Source organism: Magnolia sinica, chromosome 12 (genome assembly GCF_029962835.1).
Source record: "Magnolia sinica isolate HGM2019 chromosome 12, MsV1, whole genome shotgun sequence".
Classification (NCBI taxonomy): domain Eukaryota; kingdom Viridiplantae; phylum Streptophyta; class Magnoliopsida; order Magnoliales; family Magnoliaceae; genus Magnolia; species Magnolia sinica.
Window position 1 is genome coordinate 2,648,140 of NC_080584.1, and position 18,882 is coordinate 2,667,021.

Below are 18,882 nucleotides of genomic sequence, written 5' to 3' on the forward strand. Positions count from 1 at the left end.
TTTGGATATAAGTTCAGACTTTGGGCACTGGTTATATATAAACCATTGCTGTCATATCCAGTTATATATATCCATTTTCAATTCCCCTGCTAGCCAACATTCATCACGATGCTGATTATATGATAAGATGTTTGATATACCAATCATAACCAACCCATTATCCAATTTGGACCAATGATTCCTTGAAAAGATTTACAATTCAATAGAGGTTAGAAGATGTGATCTGTACCATAGATGTGTAGAAACATACATATACAGGGAAGAAGTGTTTTGACACGTGTGCATGATCTGTGTGACATTAATCAGGTCCATGTTGCTGTGGACTGCCATTGACTGAAGTCTTGAGCCATTCTGGCAAAGAGTATTTCTTTAGTTGAAAGTTTTGTTATTTGCTACTCTGGTAGAGGATGCCACTTGATACACAGATGTTTAGAAATGAAAAGTTGGCATACATAAACCCAAGGGTGCATTTAGTTGCACACTGCATATTTTCAAAAGGCCATTTATGTCATCTTATTTAATGTACACCAGTTCACTTAAACATGTCCAATTAATCAATCTTAGCTGTCCATTCCAGGACACATTTCATGCACTGAATAAATCCTGCAGCATGCAAAATTAGCTAAGCTATAGTACTCATAGTTGCACTTCACCTCAATGTATGCATTGTATATCCACACTGTCCATCCATTTTGGGGGGCTTATTTCAGGCAATGGTCGAAAAAATCAAGCAGATACAAATTTCAGGTGGGCCACACCATAGGAAACATGTCATTGACCATTAAAAACCTTTTGTGGGTACCTGTGACCTTATCAACAGGTTGGATAGCAAATAAATGTTATGGTGGCCAACAAAAAAGCTTTTAATGGTCAATGTCCACTGTTTCCTGTGGTGTGCTCCTCAAATTTATATCTGCTTAATTTTTTTGGACCATGCCTTAAAATAAGCTGGCTAGTGGATATATAATGCATATACCAAGGTAGGCCAGGTTCGAAGTTCGCAGGTAAGTCGCAACCAAATGAACTAATCATAGCTGTCCATAAATTCCAAAGCACATCATTTCATGTGCTGCATGTAGGTATCCATTTTCCAAGCCATGAATGAGATGGGTATGATTCTTAATCAATAGTACTTCTTGAGAATTATAAACAATAGTTGCTGATTGCGTGCTATCCCACTATAATTTATATAATTTACCCATGCCGTTCATCCATTTTAATATAGGTCATTTTAAGGCATAAACTATAAAGAAGGCATGGACCTCACCCCAGGGAGTAGTGCCAATGACATTGAACCTAGCCTACCATGATGTTTATTTACCATCCAACCATAAAATCCACCAAAATAGAGGGTCATTAACACATAGGGTCTTATATATAGGAAAAGGTAGGCAGGGAAATGCCTACTTGGGGTGAATTGAGCTCGAATTGTTAGAGTATGTTAAATTAATTTCTTTATCTCATAGCCCAGGTCCCACATCGCATGGGTTAAGACCTCACACAGGTATTGTCTCAAATGGGCCGTCCACCCGAGTGTCTCCACATCTCACAGGTTACTCCACTTGAGCCCAATGTGAAATGGGCATTAATTACCTCCGGTGAGGAGTCTCGAATACAAGACCTCTCTTATAGGCCCTAAATCACATGGGTCACCAACCCCGAGTGTATCCCACGGGCTATCCCACTCGAGCTCGGTGTGAAAATGCCCTTGCATTAGATACTCAATCTTTATTGTTGTAGCAATCTTGAGTTTTAAATCCATGTGGATTTTGGTCCAATGTCCTGCAAGGATCATGGAAATATAGGAGGATAATGTGAATTTCTCAATAATATCTAAATAAGATTAATCAAATCCTTATAATTAAAATTTAATTTTAGGTATAAAAGTGTCTTATTAAGGAATTGACAACTTAGAGACAGCTCGGATAATGAACATTCCATCAAATATCAACAGTACATGTGGAGCCAATCCTTGTTGTGGACCTTACATGATGTGGACATTGCAATATATGGCGCAATTCAACATGGACCACACTTCATGCGGGGCCATCCATGTAGACCATCAATGGCCTACCATTTATGTTTAAATGGCTCAAATTGGTAGCTATCTTCATGAATTTTTATTTTTTATTTACTACATGACATGAAGTAATAGATGTGGACCGTCCATTTTACTGGGTATTTGATTTAATAGTCAAAATTATTGATTGGAAGTGACTTTTTAGAGGAACTGCATCAATATTAGCCATCCATGTAGATACCACCTTCAACGTGGACAATACATGATTTTTGAGGCCCCAAATCCATTTATGTTGGGGCAATCTTTTGATGCCGACACTTCATTAGGAAGGAAACAGTTCAACGTGGACCTAAGATCACATGGGCCACCTACAATATAGACTCCCCATACGTTTCAATATATTTTATGAAATTCGGTGCAATATTGTCCATCAATCTCTACCAGTGTATCATTGCACTTCTTTTCTGTAAATTTTATTTTTCTTAAAAAATTATCCTGTCTTTTCATCTGGACCGTACATCAATCTCTGCGGAACAACCAAATACATAATCCATTTAAAACTGACATTTATGTTGTTCATAATATTGAATCCAGACAGTTCATCTGGTCCGTCCATTAAGCTCTTCAAATATTTACATTAAAAACTCTCATTTTTGCTGTTCATCATATTGAATCTAGACCGTCCATCCAGTACGGGTGGGTTTGGGTGGAACCCTGGATCCAACGATGTCGGTCGATACCTAGTGCGGGGGCACTGTGACGTACATAACTTACATCCACACCGTCCATACATTTTGATGGCTCATTTTAAGCCATGACTGAATCACGGCCATTAAAGCCCACATAAATGTTTATTTGCAATCCAAACCGTTCATAAGGTCACAAAGACCTGGATGAAGAGACCAGGTAATTTTCATCCTCATCCAAAACCTGTGGCCCACGAGAAGCTTTAATTGATCGATTAACACTGTTTCATCCACCTGAGATTTTAGATCTGCTTCGTATTTTTTTGAAACATGCAGTAAAATAAGTTTTCAAACCGGATGGACGGCGCAGATGTAAGGAACATAAATCACGGTGGGCCCATCACAAAACGTGGGGTGGGCCATGAACACAAGCTCAACGTTGGCACGAGTGGAATGCGTGCCAATACCAATAGCAACCGGTGCACGCCAAATACATGTGGATTGTAGCACATGCACGTGTGCAGAATCCGACCATTCAAAAGCTGAAGCCTGCCATCAAAAGCCCAGACCGTTAATCAAGATGAGGCGAATTCACTGGGACCCGGGCATCACTTGATGACTGGTACGCATCGCTCGCACGTGTGGCACGAGTAATATCGATGGGTGGAGATTTGAGCTCAGTGGAAGGAGAAGTCGTTTATCAGTGATAGGCTCACGGCGGAGTACTCTACTGAGATACTTCCCCACTGCCCAAACACATTCTTTAATCTCATCATCGCCGCAAATCCCACCATTCATTTCACCCCACAGCATTAAGCCAACGGCCCAGATTGCTTGGCTTAAGTTACGCAATTTTAACAGATTACCCCTAACAGAATCAACACGAATACCAGCGCATATTAGCAAGAAAACGGAAAAAAGGAATACGCCATCAGCGCAGTTTAGCAATACCCACCGAGAAATAAAAAAGAAAATTAAATTTGAAAATATTAGAAAATCACCGGCGCATTGTAGAAAAACAAAAACAAAATAAAATAAAAGAATAAAAATCTGATATGAGAAAGAGGAAGAAATACAGCTTCAGTGTGTGTAACAAATCAGATCATTGACACGTGTCTCACTGAAATCCGCTAAGATATTGATATATATCATCATCAGCCGTTGAAAATAGATATTTTATAAAAAGAAAAAAATGATAATGGAAACAAGCTATGCGTTACCACCCAGGCATCCACGTGTCATCCGTGTACAAATCCAAACCGTTCAAGCTGTTGGCCCCACCATGAAGGCCATGTGGTTGAAAAATCAGCCGGATCTGTTCATCAAATGGTACAGACCAAAGAAATCAATGAACAACAGCCGATCTGATACAATGAAAGGGGATGACCCACCAGATGGGCCAACAGATTTAACGGCCCAGATGAAATACAGGCACAGAGAGAGAGGGAGAGAGAGAAGGAGAGAGAGGGTTTTGAAGGAAGGGCGTCCCCCACTTATATTTAAAGGGGGAGAAATAGGGCGTTTTAGGGTTAGGGTTTTTAGAAGAAGGAATTGTAATCATCGACCCGAGGATACCCACAATATACTCGGGTTTTTATTTTGTACATGTGGAGACTATAGTTCAGTGATCCAGACCATTAGTACTCTGGGCCTCATCTTCGATGGGCCATGGCTAAACTTTTCCTGAATGAAAGTATCCCAACCGTTGAGATTTGGGTGTCGAAGTACACAGTCAAGAAGAGAAAAATTCATCGGTCCACGTTAAAAGAGACAGGATCGCAAATTAAAATCTCCCGGTCAGGGATATTCATACCAACGGTTTGGATCACCTATAGGTGGGCCCCATTTCATACGCGATCATACCGAGGACAAGCAGTGCAGGTACGTATGGAATCTCTCCAACACCAGATTTACGCAGGGTGTAAAAACGCCCAAGCTCTTTTGGGATACCATGTTATATATGTAAAATCCACACCGTTAATCAGGTGCGCTCCTCGATTCTAGAACGTGTGGAGAAAAATCATTTATATCCACAACACAGGTGGGCCACGCTGCATGGAAAAATTGGATGGACGATGATCATGGGTTTGTGTGTGTGGCTACCATTTATGTATCTTTCATCAAAACCGTTCATCAGGTGTGAATCACTTGGATGAAGGGAAGATACAAAAATTAGACCGATACAGGATTCACAGGTGGGCCACAACTCGTGAATTTATAAGTTTCAGGAGCAATTTTACATTCGTCCCGTTGGTGTGGCCCATATGAGTTTTCCGTTGGGCTGATCTTTTGTACGTACGGTGAATATAAGGTTTATCACATTATTGATGGAGTGGATTTTACATATACAACATGGTGGGGCCCAAAGAGGCATGTGTGTTTTAACTTTCACGACAATCAGATCAACGGTCAATGACTCCAACCATTTGATATGATGTGCCAGTGGCCCACAGTGGATGGACCATGTTTTCCCCCGTCAATAGGGGTTTTCTAGCAGACGCATGTAGATGATTACGCCGATCAGTTCGACGGTCTGCATAATCCAACGACAGACCTCATGTTTTAGTGATCTAGACCTTTGATCTGATTGAACATGGATGGACCATGATCAAGTGTCCACCACTAGGGAGAATCATCTAGACAGCTCGGTAGATTCGGCACCTCCTAGAAAGGTGAACAGTCCATCTCATTTTTGAAAATGGGCCCATTTAGAATGTAGGGAACCATATGAACGGTCAGGATTGTCTAGCACAAGCATGGATTTTTGCCATGGATGGGAGGCGGAGAATACACTTGGCCACGTCATTATTCTTCAAAGAGGGGAAGGAATATCAAATCTGAACCGTCCAATTGGCTGGCCACCTCTTAAATAGGATGTTCACTGACTGAGGGATTAAAGCCATTCGATCCGAGTGAGCTTTGGGACAGTATTATTCAGGATGCTGGCTATGCGTTGGACGGTCAGGATTATGCAGAGGGCCATCTCTCCGCAGTAAAAATGCATTTAATATTTGCCATTTGGGGCCGTCCATCAAGTTTACTCTGCCATGGATTACAAATTGTCCAAAAGAAATGGATCGAGCCACCGTAGCCATCGATCAGGGTGGCCTTCAGGAAACAGGGCCCAATTGAAATGTACCGTATTCTGGTTCTACTAGCTGCACAGTTCTTATGAGTTGCCTCTGCCCCTTCCTGTGGTCGGAAACTACATGGGCCCCACCAAGATGACGGTGAGAAATCCACCCGTCCATCAATTTCTACAGATCATTTTAGGATATGATTCCAAAAATTAGGCATATCCAGAATTCAAGTGGGCCACACTTACAGGAAATAGTAGGAATCAAAAGCCCACCATCGAAAGATTTACGGGGCCACGGAAGTTTCAGATCAGGCTAATATTTGTTCTTTCAGTTCATCCCAGTTATAATGACCTTATGAACGGTTTGGATGGTATATAAACATTATGGTGGGTATTTCCATCCCCACTGTTTGATGTAGTGTGGTCCACTATGTTTCTTATCTGCCACTTTTTTTTTCTTTGGATCAGGACCAAGCAGGAGCTGTAGAAACTGATGGACGGGGTGGGCCATTGCAATAAGTCCATTGAAATATATACCTGGGCTGAAAATGATGAAATTCTAAGTCCATTAAATTAACTTTAATAGCTCTAATTAGTGACATATGTAGTGTTTGGCACAATTGTTGTAATAAGCTTGCTGAAATATATGCTTTGCCTGAAAACAATGAAATTCCAAGCCTCGGATGGGCCACAAGCACAAGATCATATCTAAGTGACTAACCAACGATTTTAAGTGTTAATTTACATGGACAATGTTTGGACGGTGCTGATCATCATATTAAAGTAATTAATGGTGATGCCATTGATAATCTAATTGTTTTTTGGATATCATTAGTGGGCCATGTGCCCAATAGAATAATAGTACCGTGACATACATGTTACACATACAACTATTGAAATAATTTTAGGTGTAATCCAAGCTCTCATGGTGGATTTCATCATTTGTGCTTGTCCATGTAAATCAACAGTTAAAATCGTTACTTAGTCACTTGGACATGATCTTGTACTTGTGGCCCATTCGAGACTTGGAATTTCATCATTTTCGAGCAAAGCATATATTTCAATGGGTTTATTACAACCATTGAGTCAAACACTACATATGTCACTAATTAAAGCTATTAAAGTTGATTTAATAATTAAATTCAAACCCCACCTAAATATACCATGCATAGCTGTATTAAAGTTGATTCCCAAGTGCCAAACACAATAGGTGTATTTCAAATCCAGAGGTAGAGTTGTACACGTACAGCAAAAGCTCGGTAACTCGCTCGACTTAACTCAGATCGAAACTCTGTTCGAATCAAGTCGAGCCATTTTTTTGGGAACTCGGAACATTTCGAGTCGAGTTCGAGTTGGACCTAGTTTGACTCGGCTCAACTTGAATACTGCTCGAACTCGGCTCGACTCGGCTTAACTCGGTATAGGGTATGTATACCCTTAAAAAAAAAAACCCTACCCCCTTTTCAAAATACATCCCGCCCGCACGACCCTAACCCTACCCCACCTCTTCCTCCCTCTTTGTTAGTCTGGCGAGTGAAGTCCCCCCCCCCACCCCCCCCCCCCCGCACCAATGCACGACCGCTCTTCCTCCCACTCCGTCAGTCCAGCCGGTGAAGCTCCTCCCTTTTTCTCTCTCTAGTCTCTCCCTCATCCTCCCTTACCTGCACGGCCACATTGACGCACGGCTGACGGCCTGTCTTCCTCCTCTGTCAGTTTGAAAACTCTGCTCGAACTCAACCGAGCCGAGCATGAGCTGCTATTCCGAGCTCGAAGGCCGAGCCGAGCCGAGCACGAGCTAGGACTCGAGCAATCCGAGTCGAGCACGAGCTGGGCAAAGCTTGGCTCAGCTCGACTCGTGTACACCTTTATCCAAAGGGTTCCAAAGCCACACTCCCAAACAGGCCCTTGGTCTTTGTTGTTACTTGCAAAATAAATATTCTAAAAATAAAATTTAATCTTTTCTAAGACTTCTACAATGTTAACCAAATAGATTTCAAGTGGGCGCCACTAGCTTGGAGATAGATGTGTGTGGCAGTTACTAGGTGATTGCTTGCCTATTTATTGGAGCAGTAATGTAACAGCACGGCCACCTCTCCACCACTCTTGGTTACGTAGACATACAAAAATCACTTGTAGATGAGAGATTTTCAATCCATAAGAATGAAGAGTGATCATCACAGAGAGCAAGCAAAGAAAAAGAAGTTTGGGTTCCATCAACGTGGATTCTTGGCAAGAAAAATGTTGTTTTATTGGACACATTCTTTCATCAATGACGTGGCATACCTACTTTCGGCGATGTGACACACATCCAAAAAAAATCTAACACCTAAGCTTTCACCTTCGGCTGCCATTGGATTCAAGGAATCTCTTTGGGATAAAGGATTTTTAACATTTTAGACTTGAAAATTTCCATGACTTCTCCTCGCGTCGCATCGATTCGGCATCTTTTTTTTTTTCTTTTTTTTTTTTAAAAAAAATACCCATGACTTCAAATAACAAATTTTAACCATTTTTAAAATTAAGGGGACTTATCCCACAAGTAGCTTATCTTAGTTTTTACTTATTTATCAGCTTATGGAATAAGTTGAAAAATAATAACCTAAGTGATTAAATAATTTTAAGTAAAAACAAAGTTTCTTTTAACTAATCATAGACCAAACTTATTTATCTATTGCTATAAGTAGAAAAGGTAACTTATTTAGTAGTATCCAAATGGGTGGTAGATTTTTCAACAAACTTACGAGAATAAATTTCTCTTATAATTAAATAAGTTTTAAAAGCATCAAATCAAAGTAAAATGTTTTCTTTTCATATATTGAAGAACTATAATCTTAAGACATTAGTGGTTCGAATGGGATTATCAAACCAACCATCCAAATCAGCGAGCAATGGGTCCAAATTATGAGAACGGGACATGAGCATACTTAGAATACTTAGAATGCAAGAAGAGAATAGAGTAAGAAAAACAAAACCTTAGTCTTTACCTATTTTGCACAAACACCGGAAAACTACCAAAGAAAAAAGGGATATTCTTGGCGGCTTTTCTTTTAGCCGAATAAAAAGCTATACATGGGGGACCAATCTCCTGATGATCTTAGTCCTTCAAATCCTCTATTGAAGGATCCCAACCGTTCAATTTGACCCACTTAAATTGTGGGCCATTAGATGTGCTTGTCTTATTTCTACAAACCACTCAGCTCATCTGATGTGCAGATGGGTTACCCAAAGGTGGGCCCCACTTATACCATAGCCGGCTCAATAAAAGAATGTTGTTTCTCTTAATCATGCATCATACAACACAAGGAATTACAGGACACGACACTCCCCCTAACAAGTGGGGCCCACTCTTCTGTAATCCAAAACATTGCTCTGTTGACTCCCACCATAGATAGAATGTGGACTTATTGCATTCTCCTCAACCGTCCATATTTAGGCCACAAATCAACGGGTTAAGATTGTCCGATCAACGAGATTTTTAAGGCACGGTCCATCCATAGTAGGACCCAACAGGCGAGTGGTCTAGATTACCCAAAGCATGGGCCCACTTGTCATAAATAAGAACCCGGGAATCCCACTTATACAAATATACAACATATATCTACCGAGAAATGATCCAGTGCTCCCAGAGCACTGTAAGTTACAGTGCTCCTAGTTGCACCAGTCAATTTACACAGTCCAAACGATTCATCCGAACCGTCCATTACGTCGAGCATATATTTCGTGTCCTACAAATCAACCCTTAAACTGATAGGACAATCCTAACCATCCGATCAGTCGCATATAAACTCTACGGCCAAGATCATTTATATAAAAACATGTCCAACCAAGAATTGGATCCATTCATATACTAGGGCCCATCATCTATCGTTTATGGTTCAAAAGCGTCATTTTCATCAGCTCACAGTAACCATACCATCCATGGCGTGGAAAACGGACAGCTACAGAAAAGAAGACCATCCAACGGATGGCTATAACCTTAATCCGTGTAATTTTTTCAATGGTGGCCCAGAAATGTGAGATCAAAATAATAGACAGTCCAGATCAATCGTTTGAAATGATTAACTATTCCAATGTAGCTAGGAGCACTATAACTTATACACTACTGGCAGAGCACTGAATCATTTCTCATACATAAATTTATAAAACCCTAAAAAATAATGAAATGGAATGAAATGAAGAGAGACTATTTACACCCACTTTTCTAAATTCCCACACCCTCATTTTTCGAGTTCGGGAAGTGAGTGTACCATTCCAATTCCCAAAATCAAAAGATGGAGGTGTGTTCTATCAATCGGGGAGGGGTGTAAAAGTAAAAAATCCGCCATTTTTTTTTTCTTACTTAGACTTCCGAACCTGAAAGAGATAGACGAAGGCAGCTGCGAGCATGAGAGTGAAACCTACAGCCCCGCACGTGAGACTCGCCACCAGCAGCACCCCCCTCACGTGACCGCCGCCCTCCCGCTTCCCGTGCTCCAGATTCCCTCTCCCCCAGTACGGATCGCTGGAATTCCTCGCCTCCGGCAACGCCACTTGCGACGACGACGACGGTGTGCCCTTGAAGAACGCCGCCATCGCTGGCGAGGTTTTCGACGGGGGCTTCTGGAACGGGAGGCCGTGGTCGGACGGGCGGATCTCTCGGGATACGGATCGTACGGTCCAGATCGAGAGAAGGACGGCCGTCAGGATAATGGCCGACGGACGGATGGGATTAATCCAGCGAGCGGCCATTTCTCTTCCTTTTTTTTTGCTGGAGTTTGCAGGGCGAGTTTCAGATCTAGCTTTCTCTACGCGTCTTTCTTGCTTGTGAAGTTCGGTCGTGGACGGACGGTCGGGATGAGGACAGATGGACGGTTTGGATTGATGAATAGCGGGAAAACCCGTGATCTTTTCGGAAGCAGATTGCGTGGTGTGCCACACACCACCGAGGTCGGTGATGTGTTGACGTCACCAAGTTTTGTGGGGTCCACCATGATGTATGCATTCTATCCACACCGTCCATCCATTTTGGATGACATCATTTTACTATATAGTGCCAAAAATGAGGCAGATCCGAAGCTCAAGTGGACCATAAACAGAAAGCAGTCTGGATTGAATGCCTACCGTTGAAAGGATCTTGGGGCCACAGAAGTTTTGGATCAAGCTGATATATGATTTTCCATTCATCCCTCCATGTCTGTTTGACCTTATGAACAGGTTGGATGGAAAATAAACATGATGGTGGGTCCTAGGAAGGTTTCAACGGTTGGAATCATTGACTCCACTACTTTCTGTGGTGTGGTCCACTTAATCTTTGGATCTGTCTTATTTTGTATTCCATACCCTAAAATGATATGAAAAAATGGATGGACGGTGTGGATAGAACAAATACGTAATGGTGGGCCCACAGAATTTGGTGACGTCAACACACCACCGAATCCGCTTCCTGTCTCTTCTGCCATTTGCTAGAGTTATGCTTTTTCAAATCTCTCTCCTTTATCCAGACAAAAGCAGATCAGCTGTCGTACCGTGAAGTGAGAAGTGGACTCGCGCGATCTCTCCCCTGCTGTAATTCGGTGCACGTGTGTGGATTTTAAACCGCTCATTAGGCTGATCTTACTTTCTAAGATTAGTAGACTCGAAATTCAGAATGGACCGTTAATCTGGTAGGCCACGCGTGTATATTTGTTTTTTGACGGTTAGTTTAGTTTTTGGCAGTTGGGGCCCACCTGATGAATGGATGGGGATTATTTTCAGGTTTACCAATCTGATGAGCAGCTTAGATTTACCACACGTGTGCTACACAGGTATGATGAATGGCGAGTGTGCAGTCCTGCAGTGGCTACTTTTTTGAAGGTAGTAGGCTGTCTTTTATGTACATGGGCCCACCTTCTTATCGGAGCATCATGATCAAACGCGGATTGCGTGTTGACACTGACCGCGAACGTCCGTGATAGCGTACGTGGCAGGGCTTGATTGGCGCAGATTAGCTAATGGGAAGTCCCCCCTGGCTAGAAAGGGATAGAAAGTGGATTGCTTGGCTGATAGTCGGTGCTCTGTGGGGCCCACCATGATGTATGTGTTTCATCCATTCCGTTCATCCATTTTTACAGATCATTTTATGGCTTGGTTCCAAAAATGAGAGGTACATAAATCTCAGGTCAACCACACCACATGAAAACAGTAGTGATTGGATATCCACCATTAAAATCCTCCAAAGGCCCACTGTACTGTTTCTAAGACATCTAATCTGTTGATTAGGTCATACAGGCCCAGATGAAGAGAAAAAACAAAGATCAGCTTGATCCAAAACTTTATGGCCCCTAAAATGTTTTTAATGGTTGGCCCTTATTCAACACTGTTTCCAGTAATGTGGTCCAAGGTGATTTGGATATACTTCATTTTTTTGGACTCATATTGTAGAATGATCTCTAAAAATAGATGGATGGCATGGATGAAACACATACATCATGGGGGGGCCCACATAGCACTGACCACCAGCCATTGGCTGATGTTAGGGGGAGTAGCCAATCCGTTTCCACTACTTATAATTCATGTGCGTTTGGACAGGAATAAAAGGAGATAAAGTGATTGATGTGCGTTTGGATGAGGGTAAATACACGTGAATGAAATGAAATGGGAATACAAGTGCATTTAAATGAAATTCTTTTTACGATGAAAGATTTGAAAGTGAAATGCATTTTTAAGCTATCTTGCGTGTTTGGTACGTGGAATAAAATGGCATTGATATTGTCATTGCACAATGAGTTGCATGTCTTTAAATACGGTATTTTAGCCATCTAATTCCATGTTTGGAATAAAATTTTTGCTATGGGAAAATGCAAAAATCCTGTTTGGTAGACCATTGAATTGTAATCAGTGTACCAAATTCACAAAGAATGACATTCACTCGTATACATATATAACCAAAATGTCAAGTGTAAATGGTATATATAGATGTACGGCATGAATAAGTGCATGCATCAATGTGGCGCCCACATGTGTAGTGGATTTCAAAATTCGTGAAAATGCTACATGGAACCAAATGCAAGTCTATCTCACTTACATCACTAAAATTGTATTAAAAGAATGATGCAAACCGTCTAAAGTATGGCCATATAAATGGACTTTTTAAAAAGTTAGCAAATTACTTTTTTGTGATCCTTACATTTGTAGCTTATCTGAGACTCGAATTTTCCTTATATTTTGTTAAAATATATATTTTAATGTGCTTATTACAATAATTCTATTAAACATCACATATGTACAATATGTTGATATATTAAAGTTGAATTGGGATGTTCATATATACCCATTTACTCTCATCCAAATAGAATATTTGGATTTCAAATGTGCTTTATTTTCTCCCATCCAAACACAACTATGTAAGCTATTTACTCTCAATTCATTTATCTTCAATTCCATTTATTGTTTAACTTCAATTACAAACTCCCAAACGAGCATGTATTTTACCCACTTCATTCATCCATTTTATCAAATAATTTTACATGTTAAGCCCAAAATTTAAGCACATCCAAAACTCAAGTAGACCACATCATAGGAAACCACGTGAATTGAACGTTCACCACTGAAAAATTATTGGGGGCCACAAAAGTTTTGGATCAAGCTGATATTTGTGTTTTCCCTTCATCCATCTCAATGTAATCTTATAAACAGGTTAAATGACAAATAAATATCACTATTGGCCCTAGGAAGATTTCAAGAAATCATTATTCTCGTTGTTTCCTATAGTGGGGTCCACTTTAACTTTAGATATACTTCAATCTTGGGTTCATCTTCTAAAATTAGTTGGAAAAATGGATGGATAGTGTGGATAAACCACATCCAGCGTGATAATAGCCTACTAAGTAGGCAATCTGATTTCAGAACGGGCAAGGTCTTTGCAGGGCCATGGTGATATGTGATTTTAATCCACACCATCCATTTATTTTGCAATATCATTTTAGGGTAGAAGCCCAAAAAATGAGGCAAATCCAAGGCTCAAGCGAACCACATTATGGGAATTAAATGCGCCATTATAAACATTTTTGGAGGTTTGGATAAGCTAATATTTGTGCTTTGCCTTCACGCAGGTATATGTGACCTTATATACAGGTTGGCTGGCCATTAACCATCACAGAAAAGGTTTCAAGGTGATACTTGGTGTGGCTTGATCCACTTGAGCCTTGAATGTCGCTCAATTTTGGGCTTATACCTTAAAATGACATGACAAAATGGATGAACAATATAAATAAAAACTCATACATAAGGGTGGCCCCTCAAAGCCCTATTGGTTCTTAGCTGGAGGTGGGTGGGGTTGGACCCATTCAACTTATGAATTTAATTGAACCCTATGAGATGAGGCATAACTTCCAAAAAGATGTAATTGAGTAAATCACATAACACTTAGCTGGGTATACCCATAATTTTAGGGCCTCCATGGTGTATGTATTGTATGTTCCATTTTCTCTCAAGCATATCCAGCTCTCAAGTGGACCACACCACAAGAAATGTTCACCATTAAAAACTTGACGAGGTACATCCAAATGTCTATTTACCATCCAAGTTGTTGATAAGATCACATGGACCTGATTGAAGGGAAAATCCAAATATCAATTTCATCCAAGACTTTTCTGGCTCCAAAGAAGTTTTTAAATTGTAGGTTTTTAATCACCACCATTTCTTATAGTGTGATCCACTTTTTTTTTTTTTAATATATTTTTTTTTATTTTACACATGCGCACACACACCCACACACTCACGCTTAGGGGTGCACACGGGTCGGTTCGGTCCAGTTCTGGGGCAAAACCGGAACCGAACCGTTCCTAACAGTTCCGGGATTTTCGGAACCGGAACCAGACCGTTAGCGGAACCAGACCGTTAGCACACTAGAACCGAACCAGAACCGGACCGTGAAAAATGGTTCGGTTTCGAATTGGTTCCACAGTTCTGGGTTTTTAGAAAATTCAACAAAACAAAAAAATGTGAAAAAAAAAAAATCCAAACCTTAGGTTCTTTGTTGTTTGGGTAGCACCGATGATGGGTGGTTGAGCTGATGACTTCTAGATCTGACCAGATGGTTGGGATTGTGTCGGTTGCAGTGATATTTTTGGTTGTGGCTACTGCAAGAGGAGTAGATGATGCCTTAGCTGATCAAACAATGCTAATGAATGCAATGGATTCTGCAAATGCTAAGGAGTGGACTGTGAAGAGGGCAACTGTAAATTGCACAACATGCTCGAGTGAATGTGATTTTGAGGCACATCAGCAGAAGAATCTTGAGCAATTTTAATGTGTGGTATTTGGTTTGGCTGTCCTACAAGCTGAGAAGATCTTTCACCTGGTTGAGGTAATGATTGAGCTGGTGGGTGATTGTGGTCACCTAAACCTTGGGAATGTTGATGCCGATGGAGTGTTGATGATGAAGGTGAGAGGGAATGTCGGTGTCCAGATGATGGTGCAGGTGGTGATGCAGGTCTAAGAGGCTGTGACTGTTGATGCCCAAGCATTCCACTTGATCTTGGAATCACATTGGCCAGAGATCCAAAGCTTGAAGGAGCAACAGATGGCCCCTATATGCAATTTAAGTCCTGTTCTAGCCAAAGAAGAAGTCGGAATCATCGATAAGGTGTGACTTGGAGAAGTAGAATGACCATCAAATTGACCTGCAATTGTTTGAAGCTATGCTGGTGGGATTCAAACCATCCACAGGATGTGGGTCTTGTGATGACCGGAGAGAGAGCCACACACGAGTTGCAGGGTGAGAGACGGCGAGAAAGAGGGAGACGGTGAGAGAATGAGAAAGAGATAGAATTTTTTTTTGTTTTAATATTTAAGTTGGGATCAACGGTTGGGATCCCAGGTTCAGATCCACGATTCTGGGCCACGGTTCAACAGATCGGCTCCACGGTTTGGTTAACGGTTTGGTTCGGTTCTACATGCCCCTAAACCGGAACCAAACCATATCCAATGGTTCTTGCAAATTTGGAACCAGAACTGGAACTGGTGCTATCTAGAACCGGACCAAACCAGACCGATCCAACGGTTCCGGTCCGATTCCACGGTTCTATCGGTTAATTGTGCACCCTTACTCACGCTAGTGGAATTTCACCACGTATGGGTACTCGAACCCTTGACCCGGTGTTGGAACTCCTCAGGGTCTACCATTGGAGCAAGAGCAAGGACCCATATAGAGTGATCCACTCGAGATTTAAATCTGCCTCTAAAATGAGTAGTCAAAATAGGTGGACAACATAGGTATAGAACATATATACATTGAAGAGGCACGACCAAATACACCAAGCTCAATGGTTCCTTGATCAATTTGTATCTTTTTTAATCATGCTTTACATGGATTCCTACCAATAGAAGCACTTGGCTCAATCAAATCCTATTATGCAGAGTTGATGGTAACCTTACATGATAGGATTTGATTTGGCCATGTGCCCGCTCTAAAAAATGAGCCAAAGCAAAGCATGTTTGAAAGAGAAACTGATTGCTTGGTGACATTACTTAATATGATTTGATTGAGTCATGTGTTGTTGCAAGAGAAAGGCATTCAATCCATTATTAGATGTAGCTTGATATGCGTTGAACGTTGATATTAATTTTAAGACTTTAAGTATTTGATTAGTTACATATTTATTTGAATTGTTTTGGATTTGTAATAAGATTTCAATGGTAGGCCACATTGATTGTTGGATAGTAAAAAGTTAATATAGCTGAAATGATTGTGGACATTGAAAACATATGGATGTTAGCGTTTTATCATTATGTATGAATGACATTTGATGGACTTAGATGGAATTTAGAATGAACACAGCCTTTACCTCTGAATAAACCATACAATTGATAGGATGATATATACAGTGTATGAACTGCGATTTGAAATTTAGGTCTAAGGTGCACACTCTGTATTCGGATTTATGGGCGTAACAAACAGACTATTTGACATTGGTTGTTTACATCCACAACTTGCCCCACCCAAATCATCGTTGGATTTCAATAGGCACAGCTAAAAAGGAGCTTTTGGGGGCCATCATAATATATGTGTTTTATATTTGTGTGTCCATCCATTTTGCCAGCTCATTTTAGTGCACAAGACCAAAAATGAAGCAGATCCAAATATCAGGTGGGCCACACCATAGGAAACAGTGGTGATTGAATGGCCACTCCTAAAAACTTCCTAGGACCCACCATAATGTCTATTAGTTAGTCATTCAACCGGTTGATAAAGTCACCCCTACCTTGATTTTATCAACATCCCTGGACGAAGGAAAAACACAAATATTAGTTTGATCCAAAGCTTTTATAGCCCCAGAAAGTTTTTAATGGTGAGCATTCTACCACCATTGTTTCCTGTGGTGTTGTCCACCTGAGATTTGCATTTGCTTGTGCCCTAAAATAATCTGGCAAAACGGATGGACCACGTGGATAGAAAATACACGCATCATGGTGGGCCCCACACAAATCCACCGAGCTTGATGGTCCCCACCAAATCGGCACCCTACATCCACCCACCATTATATATAATATGATACCAGGCATGCTTTTAATAAATGATCCCCACCATCACATGAAGCATTTGTTGGACCGGTCATTGTGTATGGAGATGAACATTCAAAGGCTCTGATTCAAATTCAAGATTCAAAGGTCAAGATTATCAATGAAGCATGATCAGATATGATAGGAATGAGACCATGAGCGGTTCAGATCATTCTAATGATGCAACCAAGGTGAAAACCGGCCACCAGGCCTGTTACCTCTTGTTTGGACCTAATCACAGAAATTAGACAGGGTGAACGGTGTGGATCTCATATGCCATTCCCATGTCCCATATTTTGATGGCCATTAGAGAGATGTACCAGCAATGTCAATGGACAGTAATAAAGAGAAGAGAACAGATACTGGATTCCACTTCTTTCTTGGAATCCAGCTATTTGCAATATGGATTCTTACGTAAGCATAACATATATATGAGCTTGGAAAAATGTAATGACATCTAATCCATCCATTGGAATTGCACCATCACGTAGTTTTTATTACTCAAGAATCATGTTGATCCACCAATCAGGTGAGTGGGCCACAATTCATGAAATAGATATACGGCTGAAAATGATTTGATCAAAGTTTTTACCCATCAAACTGCTTCTGAAATTGTGGCTCACCTACTAAATGGACCAGATCTATTTTAATGCAAGATCATCTGAACCGTAAAACTACCCAATAGGCGGCTTGGATACATGTGCACCTTGATGGGATGTATGATGGGGGCTGTATACGAGTGGAACCGAGTCGAGCTTGGCTCAGCCAGGCCAGCACGCTACATCAACTCGAACTCAGCTCACGTTAGTTTTTGAGATTGATTGGTCAGCTCGGCTCGGCTCAGCTCAATCAGCAGCTCGTGCTAACTCAAGGAGTTCAAGTTCACACCTACGAGTTGAATTTGAGTTTAGGTTTTAAGATTTTTAATATATATAATATATAATATATAATTTATATAAATATGTATAAAATATTTATATTAAGTGATCTCGATCCGAGTCAAGTTGATTTGAACCGAGTCCAATTCGAGTCAAGTTATGAGCCAAGTCAGACAAGTTCAATCTAGCTCAAATTCACCTCGAAAATTTTTTAAGCTCAAAAAATAATCAGCTCGAATTCAGTTTTAACTAAAGCTGAATCAAGCTTTTTGAGCCGAGCATGTTGACTGAGCTAACTCGGTTTGTGTACAACTCTATATATAGTGGCATATGCATGCGATTGTCTAACTCATGTATTGGTGGGCCCATATGATATATGATTGCATGCAATACTTCTATTGGGCTGAAATAGTGCTTCGGTAATTAAAAAAACGTCATGTGCACACGTTAGACCTATTATTCTTCTTATTTATATATATATATATATATATATATATATATATATATATATATATATATATATATATATTGTGCAGATGTGTGAAAAGCACTGCTGCATGAATTCAACTTCCCATGAAATAACCTAAATATATCTATATTACCTGCCCTCTATGCTAATTTGTAGCCCAAGGTGCAACACAAGGTAGATTGGGTGTGGGCCAGGTTGAGAGTCAATTCAAACCTAACTCAATGTCAAGA

The 18,882-nt window shown here is 40.7% G+C and overlaps 1 protein-coding gene and 2 non-coding genes across 3 annotated transcripts; all 3 read right to left on the bottom strand.

Annotated features, from left to right (window-relative positions):
* Positions 1–3,378: 3,378 nt before the first annotated feature.
* On the bottom strand, positions 3,379–3,488 carry LOC131222201 (small nucleolar RNA Z152/R70/R12). Its single transcript, XR_009159909.1, has one exon. It is a non-coding gene; the product is annotated as a small nucleolar RNA Z152/R70/R12 (small nucleolar RNA).
* A 293-nt stretch (positions 3,489–3,781) lies between these two features.
* LOC131222199 (small nucleolar RNA R11/Z151) lies at positions 3,782–3,867 on the bottom strand. The gene has a single exon (XR_009159908.1). It is a non-coding gene; the product is annotated as a small nucleolar RNA R11/Z151 (small nucleolar RNA).
* Positions 3,868–10,120: 6,253 nt separating this feature from the next.
* LOC131221755 (uncharacterized) lies at positions 10,121–10,513 on the bottom strand. The gene has a single exon (XM_058217064.1). The coding sequence runs from the start codon at positions 10,511–10,513 to the stop codon at positions 10,121–10,123; it is 393 nt and encodes a 130-aa protein (XP_058073047.1).
* Positions 10,514–18,882: the final 8,369 nt, after the last annotated feature.